The sequence below is a fragment of the Talpa europaea genome (assembly GCF_964194135.1).
Source record: "Talpa europaea genome assembly, chromosome: 7".
NCBI classification, from domain to species: domain Eukaryota; kingdom Metazoa; phylum Chordata; class Mammalia; order Eulipotyphla; family Talpidae; genus Talpa; species Talpa europaea.
Window position 1 is genome coordinate 79660455 of NC_140074.1, and position 9784 is coordinate 79670238.

General features: G+C 43.6%; 2 protein-coding genes across 2 annotated transcripts; both read right to left on the minus strand.

Annotated features, from left to right (window-relative positions):
* Positions 1-292: 292 nt before the first annotated feature.
* LOC311173750 (C-C motif chemokine 7-like) lies at positions 293-1788 on the minus strand (the record flags this gene model as incomplete). The annotated part of the gene is made up of 3 exons (XM_084237837.1): positions 293-398; positions 807-921; positions 1713-1788. The coding sequence occupies 3 exons, from the start codon at positions 1786-1788 to the stop codon at positions 293-295; spliced, it is 297 nt and encodes a 98-aa protein (XP_084093963.1).
* A 4137-nt stretch (positions 1789-5925) lies between these two features.
* Positions 5926-9255, minus strand: LOC311173751 (C-C motif chemokine 2-like; the record flags this gene model as incomplete). Its single annotated transcript, XM_084237838.1, has 4 exons — positions 5926-6033; positions 8031-8145; positions 8510-8627; positions 9180-9255. 4 exons carry the CDS (start codon positions 9253-9255, stop codon positions 5926-5928), a joined length of 417 nt encoding a protein of 138 aa, XP_084093964.1.
* Between the last annotated feature and the right edge of the window lie 529 nt (positions 9256-9784).

The following is a 9784-nucleotide window of genomic DNA, read 5'->3' on the forward strand; positions in this document are numbered from 1 at the left end:
TGAGTGATATATGTCCAAGTGTTGAAGGATTGCTCTGTGACTCCAAGATTAGCATTCAAAGCCAATGGTTCCATGGAACATTAAATGAAATTATTGAACAATTTCTAAGAAAGATAAAATGCCACCTAAGAAATATGATTATTCACATTATTACACAAAACTCAAAATTATAATAAAATATATATTCCTTAAAATTGTAATAAATAAATTCTGAATATATCTTGAAAAGAATAGGGAATATAAATTAGTTGTTTCTCAGGTCCGGGCTTGACTTCAGTGCAGGAGTGAGAGGTCAAGGCTTCAGAGTTTGGGTTTTCTTGTCCAGGTGCTTTATGGAATCAAGGACCCAATCATGCTTGGGGTTAGCACAGATCTCCTTGCCCCGTCTGGTCTTGAATCTGCGCGGAGGAGGCACACAGTTAGAGCACCTGGAAAATTAAACCTGGGAATATCACCTACTTATGGAATAATGCCCCCACATTAACATGGTGTAATGGGGCTCCCCTCAGGGTGGAAGAGGAAGGCACCTCAGGGGAAACAGCTGCTTGACTGGCAAGGGTGAAGCCTTCTTGGCTCCTGGACGGAACTGAAACTGAACCAAGAGCTGGCTGGGATGCTGGGAGTGAGAGGTCTCTGTTTTCTTGAATTCACTTTTTCTGGGAGAAAAAGAAATTTCTGGGATTGGGCTAGAGGTGGTCTAAACACATGGGTCTCTGACTCCAACTCGTCCTGATAAAAAATGGTATCCCCTGCTGGAGGGAAAGACTCAAGAGCATGGACAGTGCGAATGATCATTGTCTACTTACATCACAGCTTCCTTGGGACACTGGCTGCTGGTGATTCTGACATAGCTCACCAGCCTCAGCTTCGGGATCTTCTTGCTACTGAAATCATAGCAGCAGGTGTTTCTACTTATTCCAACTGCAATGAAACAACCAAAAATGCCCTTTCAGGTTTCTGCTGGGTGTTTCTATTTATAAAGTAGACAACAATGAACAGGAGGAATCAAAGGGAAGGGAGACAGCCCACCCCAAGTCCAGTGTCCCTCCTTGGTGGCTTTTCATGAACTCTCTGTCTCATTCATGGTAAAAAAACAAAACAAAACAAAACAAAAAAAAACAACAATGACAGGTAATGACAGGGAGAGAGGAACTGCTTTAGTTGGTCCTAGGGTGTTGTTAGGAAGGGCTAATAGAATAACCTAATATTCTATTAGGACAAAGGGGCCCAGCTGTGGACGCCCTTTTGGGCTCTGAGCAATCTAACTTGGACAAAAAGTTCCCTGACACCCACTGCATCTGCAGAGCCAGGTCTCTGGAAGCTGGGCTGAATGAAGTGCTGTCCAGATTCTGGTCTCTTCCTTGTCCTTCCACCATTGCAGGAAATGCCCCCCACACCCACTACCACAGGGTCCCTGTCTTTGATCACTCCAGTGCCCAAAGACTGCTGAAAGGGGCCAGCCCAGAATATGCACTGAGGTGCACTCGCAGAGTTGGAGTCCTGGAAGAAACAGGATTTGGGATGCACAGCCTGCATTCTTGTCCAGACTGCCCAGCAGCAGCTGTGTGATCAGCTCACATGCTTCTCTGACCTTCTCTGAGCTTGACTAAGCAGTGGTCAGAGTGAGACTGTGGGTACCCCTTCTGCTCGGGTGGCCCCTGCTAACCCAGAGATGAGGGGAGGCATTTAAAGGGGCAGAGAAAAGGGCTTACCTGGCTGGGCGAGCAGCTGGGTGCTGAGGGCAGCAGCTGTGAGCAGCAGGCACAGGAGGGTTGCGGAGGCCTTCATGCTGGAGGGTGAGTGAGGATGGCAGCAGCAGCCTGAGAATGACCAGTGTCCCAGTTTGTCTCAGGCCCTCTGCCTGATGGCTCAGTCACTGACTTTTATAGAAACTGGGGTTGTTTTGTGAATGAATCACAGGATACCGCATTTCAGCTCATGAGTCATTGTCCTGCTTTGTAAAATGAAAAAAGAAATTAGAATTGAAACTGGCCTGCTTCCAGGCCATTTAGCATCAGAAGTGTAGGTGAAGTAAAATCTGCTCCTTGAAGGCCACAGAATGTCACCCATTGCTGCTATGAAGCTTTGGTTTTTTCAAAGTAAAACTCTTTATGTAGAAAAAGGAAGGAAGTAGAGATATCAAGAATAGAGATTCAGGGATTTCCACATTTTTTGCTTTCAGTCAGCATCCCCAGGACTCGTATCCAGAAGTGGTCTAAACTTGAACTGATCATTTAAATGGTCTAAAAACCCCTTCTCTACTTTAAATCGTCTTGGCTTTTCTAAAACCCAGAATGGAAGAGAATAATAGAAGATTAGCAGAAAAATAGAATTCTAAATATTCCTAGAATAATAATACTGAATACCTAATAGATAACCTAGTAATCTGTTATAACCTCCCATCTGGAAACAGTGACTTAATATGGGGGTTGGCTGGTCTCAGACAGGCAGTTCTTGCTTAGAGTTCTTTACATTTTCACAGGTGGATGAAGCGTTGGGGTCACTTCAAGGCCATCCCTCAGTGGCTGGTGTCTGGGCTGGGAGAACTCAAACAGCAGGAGTTTAGACCAGATGGAAACCTCCCCACCCCCAACCCCCACTGTGAATAGTTTAGGTGATGGCTTAAATGCTCCCAGATTCAAGGCTAGGGAACATAGACCCCACCTCTTAGTGGGAAGAGTATAAAAGAATTAGTTTCGAAAACACTATCTGTTTCATAGACTGTCAGAACTGCAAAGTATATAAAGATGGAACTGTGATTTTCAAAACATCTGAGTAAAGAGTGTCCTTATCTCCTTTCCAACTATACACTGTTCAGCATTTTAAGGAATAGATTTTGAAAACTACTAATCTAGTTCCCCATGTCAAACCACCTCCCTTAACACACAGACACAGACACACACACAGATCATCAACTGATTGCTGATGATATTAATGAAGAGGGGTTGATGAGAGGTCATTCTGCGGCCTTTTCATGGTCATCACTGAGTCGCCCATGGTGAGGGTAGGGCGAAGGGAGATCTTCAGTGGGAGATGGGGGCATCCTAAAGTCTTATTGAATATCTGGCATGGAAGCAGTTTAAGCTTTTTATTCTAGCTTGCACTTTCTATCAAGTTTATTTTTACCTCTGTGACATTGTTTATGCTACTGCTACCATTAGCTCTTTTCCAAGTAATATATTATATATTTCATATATATATATATATTTCAAAAAACATGTATGTGAAAAGGAGCTAGCAGAGATGAACATATATCCACATATACATATGTAGATACATACACATACATACATACATAGCTGTGTATGTGTATAGTTGTTTGACAGCTAGAATAAAGTCTTTTTCAGTTTTGGCTTCTGATTTCCTTGGCAGCAAAATCTCTTCCCTCAAAAAGCTACTAGGACTTTTCTGAACTACCAGTAATAATATGCAAAGTCCCTTCCTGTATTTAGTTCTTGGGTCATTTCTCTGCTTCTTTCACACTCCACTCATGCCCATCTTTTAGGCTGGGGCTACCAGGCTAGAGCCCTGCTCTCTTCCATAAGCCTCCTTATCCCACTGAAAGGTCTTATAGGTGTTTTGTTGTTCAAAGCCTTTTTTTTACTTTTTTAATTTTATATATTTTTTACATGATTTTTCATTTTTGCACAATGTATGCATTTTCATCTTGGTTATAGCCCCCATACAATTCCCACCTCCCTTTATTTTGACCATAATCTCTCCTACCCTCCACCCCCCACCCCATAGTGTGTCTCTGGTTTATAGTTGTCTGTTCATTTTGATTTTTACTTTATTATAATTAGTCTTTTTCCTGGTCCCTTATTTAGGTTTTCTAGATTCCTGCTATGAGTGAGACCATCTGGTACTTTTTCTTTTTGGCTTATTTCGCTGAGCATGATCCCTTCCAGCTCCATCCATGTTGCTGCAAATTGCATGTGTTTATCTTTTTTGATTGATTGCTGAGTAATATTCCATTGTGTATATGTACCACATCTTCTTGATCCAGTCATCTATTTTTGGGCATTTGGGTTGTTTCCAAAGCTTAGCTATTGTAAATAGTGCTGCTACAAAAATAGGGGTGCAGGTGTCCTTTTGAATTAATGATTCTGTGTCCTTTGGGTAAATACCTAGGAATATTCGAAGCCTTTTAAAAAATCCCCTCCTACTGAAGGCCAAACAGTCTATATTTTGAACTCTCCAAGGTTCTGAAGGCTTCAACTCCATAGACCCTCTCACTCCTAATTTTAAATTAAGTCCAGGCCAGAACAAAGGACACTATGAAAGCCCAAGTCAGAGGGTGCAGGACTGGCTGGCTGCTCCATCATCCTGAATGTGGGAAAACTGAGGTCATAAGACCCCAAATTCATCTCTGAATCCCAATCTTCTGGGAAACTCATCCAGTGGACCATGGGAAGAGAAGCCTTCTCCCAGTCCACTGCCCTAGCTCATAATCTTTGAGGACATATTGATGCACCGGGGATCACTTTGATGCACAAGAAACTTAGAGGAAATATTTGATGCAAGAAAATAAGTCCCCAACTAACTAATGGGTCTACAGATGAAAAATGATTTGCACAAGGTTACCTGGAGTTTTGCACACCCCATCAGATCCATATCTCAAAGGCCAGATCATGGTGCCTGTTTAAGCTTTGCTTGGTTCCTAGCTCTGGTAATCTGAATGATGACCCCTCTCAAAGAGGCTCACATCCTAACCTAATATTAGCCTGCAATTTTTGATATATTACCTTTCAGAAGCAAAGGTTGATTCATTTAAGGATTTTTTGATGGTTAGATTATTATCCTAGATTATCTGGATAGACCCAATATAATCAAAGGCCCTTGTAAGAAGGGGGTGAAGGGTCAGAATAAGGGACAAGATGTGAAGACAGAAGTGGGGAGAGCAAAGAGTAGAGTAAGAGGAAATCATTGAGAAAGAAAGAGAAAGAGGAAGAGAGTCTTTGAAGACGGAGCAAGGAGGCCAGGAGCTAAGGAGTATAGATAGCTTCTAGAAGTTGAAAAAGGCAAGAAAACAGACTTTGTCCTAGAATCTCGAGAAGAAATTCAGCCCCTCTGACTGTTTTAGACTTCATCCACAGTACTGTATGCTGATGATATATTTATCTTATTTTTAACCACTAAGTCTATGAGAATGTATTATAATAGCAACAAGAATGCAGATTTTTGGTAATTGGAAGTAGGTGTTGTCGTAAAAACTATTAAAAAACATAAACAAGGCTTTGGAGTTTTGAGCATGAGAGAAAAAGTCTGAATTTCCCGGAACAGACTTGGCAGCAACAGGACAGGAATACACAAGGATTCCTTTCTTCAAATTGGCCAATGTCCAGTGCTTTGTGCTCACAGTTTTATGTGCAAAGAGTAAGGACTCCCTCCACTTAGCTGGGGGCAAAATGGATTCAAGATTTCCTGAAAAGAAAATGAAACTTAAAAAGGGAGGGTGAGCATTAGAGGGGGTGGTACTCAGAAGACTACTTTGGTGATGTCCCCTTTCCTTACACTCCTCTACCCTTTTGCCAACTGGGATCAACTACAGTTTGAAATTTACTCCAGATGGATTATCAAGGCTACTGGGAGGAAGTGAATCTTCCTCTCCCCATCTAGGTACATATGACTAGAAAAGAAGTGACTTGAACACAAGTGATATTAGCAACAGTCAAAGTTGGATGTGTGCACAGGGGCCTATAGAATATGAACCCCATCATCTGGTTATTCTAAAGAGGTTACATAATTGTTTTAAAGGGGTAATAAAACATGAGAGGAAAAGACACCAAAAATTTTTGAGGTTTAAAGAAAGGAATTGTACATGGTTATCTACATATCTTAAAAAAACAGACCTTGCAAGTTCTTATCTGGGATGGAGCTATTTCTCACCTCCAGGATCACTATCAAGATTTCTTTCCTGCTGTTTTAGGGACAACATTCTTGGATCTGTTCTTTTTTAACTGGCTTCAGTTCAATGTAATCCGCATGCTTCTCTGGCACATCCTGGAGCATCCTGTCCTTGATCCCACAAAGCTAAAGAGGAGCAGAGGAGGGGTGGGGAGCTCAGCATGAGGGTCAATGGGCCCTAAATGGCTGCCAACAATTGGTCTGCTTACAGCTATATCATGGCACTTGGGGAGTGTTACTTGGAGCTTTGATGGAACCCCTCAGCCTGAATCGGGGACCCTGGACACCAGGAGCATGGGAGCAGATTCCCCTTCTGGTATCTCACCTCCTGCTGGTAGAAATGGTAGTTTTCCCAAAGGCACACCCCCATGTCTCCGAGCCTAGGGTCCACTGTGTTCCTATTCATAACACAATATCATCCCATTTCATTATGGAGACTCCAAATACTCAACCTGCCTTAAGTGACAGAGTGAGCCAAGGGTGCTTCTAGAATTGGATTCCAAGTGTCTTTCTTGTAAGCCAACTAGGGTTCTCCCCAGCTGCCAGTCTAGCCTGATATAGCAGCTGTCTCCCCACCAGAATGGGCAGAGGAGTATCTTGCAGAATTTATTCAAGAGAGCAATGGATCCTTCAGTGAGGGGCTGCCTGTGCCTCATGAGTCAAGTGCCTCCCAGGTGGGACAATGTCCTGCCAGGGAATATCTTAAGTGGACCTTCAGGAAAGAGACCTCAACCCCATCCAAATTGATGGTCTCCAGCTCTTGGGATTGGGATGGGGGCATAGTGAAGGAGAGAAGTTCATTCTGGATTCAGGGAAACTGTTCCTATAAAATGTAGGCTGAAGAAGGGGCTTTTGTGCCAGATCCCAAGTCTTTCTCCATCTACAACACTCAGTATCTCCCACTGCCTACTTCATTTTCTCCAAAGCCACCTCTTGGGAGGCCTCTCCCTTCTCCAGGTCTACACACAGCCAATACTTTTACATTCCATGAAAATCTAAATATGTTGTATTCTTCCTCATTGGCCCACACATTTTAACCTGGGGCATTGAGTACTAACTTACCATCCTGACACTCCCAGCCCTTTACTCAACCTTCTTTTCCAAACTTGCCCATCACTTGACCCAGACATGAACCCCAACTCTCAGATTGCTTTTTCCCTCTTCACTGTATAAGAGACCATCTCTAAGTGTTTGTTCCCATTCTTCCTTCTACTTTTTCTCCATGATCCTGCCATTTTAAAGGAAGATCTCATACATTTACCAAGGATAAGCTCAAGTCTTATCCTCCATGTAATATCTTAATCTAACCAACTTGTCAATAGACATTAAGTGTTTCCCGATTTCCCAATGTCTGCAGGGTTTTTATTATTCCATGTAAGAGGATTAATTGTAGGTGGAGAGGTTGGGGGCAGGTAGTTGAGCTAGATCATGGGAGGCCTTTCAGGCAGGGATCAGTGGCTATGAGAAAAGAAAGGGGGGCTGGGCTGTTGCTAGCTAGGTGATAAGGGTTGCTAGGATCTGGGCAGATTGTACTGGGGGCTGGGGTGACTGTGGCTCAGTTCCAGATTTGGTCCTGCCTTCAAGAGCTTTCTATAGGCTCTCAGAGGAACCCATCTTCTAGGACCGACCAGGGCTAATCCACATTCTTATATCTCCAAAACACAAGTCCCACCCGCTAAAGCCATGTTCCCCCCTTGTCACCAAGCTTAATCTAGCTTTTCAATTTCCTTCAGGAAAAGACCAGAAGTCAGGTTTTGTACAAAAATATATATATAATTTATTAGTTACATAATACAAACATCTCCACAATATCACTTTTAGAAATGCCTCAAAATTTAAAGCAAAAATGTATTAATGACCCTTATCAGGACCCCGTATCATATCGGGGAAGAATTGAGGTTCACAAAGGAGAGCAAGTCTCTTAATGTAACAGACACTAGTGTTCGTGGAAGATAAACTTAAAACATCAATAACTTAAATACGATTAACATTATTTAAGATGCCATGTTACATCAATAAACGAAGTTGATACTATTTGAAATTATAATAAAATATCAGAGGGCATCTAGGGAAAGTTAAAAAACAATAAATTAGCTTCTTGAGTTCTGGGCAGTGAGTGTTACAGGCTTCAGAGTTGTTAAAGGCTTCAGAGTTTTCTTGTCAAGTTGCTTCATGGAATCCTGGACCCACTTCTGCTTGGGGTCAGCACAGATCTCCTTATCCAGTTTGGTCTTGAAGCTGAGGTGGGAAAGGACATAATTAGATGGAATTCCACTGAGATTTCAGCCTAGGTGTGCAGCCCAATGTGCCCCAAGAAGCAGGAACTAGAGGAGGAACTAGAGGAGGACATCAGGTGGAAAGAGGACACCCAGGGCAAGCTGCTCCTATGGAAGTCCCAGCGGGAGCCATCCTGACTTCTGGCTAAAGAAACTGGGATGACCTGAATAGCACCCAGATAGAGAGTGAGGTCAGGAGCCCCATTTTCTCTGGTGGTCTCAGATTTCCCACTGGGCACCTTAGGGTATTGGTAGATCTCTTAAGTTTGTGAGGCTTAGAAAATGGACCAGGGTGGGCTGGGTGGTGGCTGATAGGTTCAACTCACATCACAGCTTCTTTGGGACACTTGCTGCTGGTGATTTTTCCGTAGCTCACCAGCCTCTGCATCGGGACCTTCTTGCTAGTGAAATGATAGCAGCAGGTGACCGGGGAATGAATTGCATCTGGAAATGAAATCACAAAGAAAAAGCACTTTAGGATTTGGTAGACTTTTTAAATATCTTATTCAGAGCAAAAATAATAGTCATGGGAAGGCAAAGGGAGGAAGTCACGGTAAAACCCATTCTATCCCCATATTTCTGCCCCAGAGCTAGAATGTTGTATTGACTCTGTTTCCTGTCCTGTAAAATGGGTACCTGACATTGAGACTAAACAGAGGGCAGGGGAGCTGTTAAAATTAATAGCACCTGAGAATGTCATTAGGGGGAGCTAATTATCACGGTTAGGGAGATCAGAACAGGGAGCCCAGCTGTGGACCCCCTTTTGAGCTCTGAGCAATCTAACTTGGACAAAACAGGATTTGGGATGCACAGCCTGCATTCTTGTCCAGACTGCCCAGCAGCAGCTGTGTGATCAGCTCACATGCTTCTCTGACCTTCTCTGAGCTTGACTAAGCAGTGGTCAGAGTGAGACTGTGGGTACCCCTTCTGCTCTGGTGGCCCCTGCTAACCCAGAGATGAGGGGAGGCATTTAAAGGGGCAGAGAAAAGGGCTTACCTGGCTGGGCGAGCAGCTGGGTGCTGAGGGCAGCAGCTGTGAGCAGCAGGCACAGGAGGGTTGCGGAGGCCTTCATGCTGGAGGGTGAGGATGGCAGCTGTAGCCTGAGAGTGGCCGGTGTCCCAGTTTGTCTCAGCCTCTCTGTCTGACAGCTCTGTCTCTGCCTTTTATTAGAAGTCAAGGGGTGGAGCAATCACTGAAATTTTGGCCCAGGGCAGCAGTATCTTCAAAGAATGACGAAGTGGAATCTTGAATGTGCTGAGCAAGAATAGTACGCTGGAACCAATTCAGGAAGTAGGAGAGGGAAGTGGTAGTGTGCCACTAGCACTGGGCACTTTTTCTATTCACTGTTGAAAAGAAGTGGAAGGGATGGGATGGAATTATGTCTAATATGACCACAAATATGAAAAAGCCAGGAATTCTTAAGGATTGTTTTCTTGGAAGTGAAATGCCACAGAAAAGAAAGGAAGTGAGGATACAGAGGTTACAAAGGATATGAAAGCATTCAAGGGCTCACCCCTGCTCTATCTTCAAGGAACAGCCCAAGGGGCCTTCAAGCCAAGAAGGGACCTTGAAGTTTTGGCGGGCTCCCCAGCAGCATATTA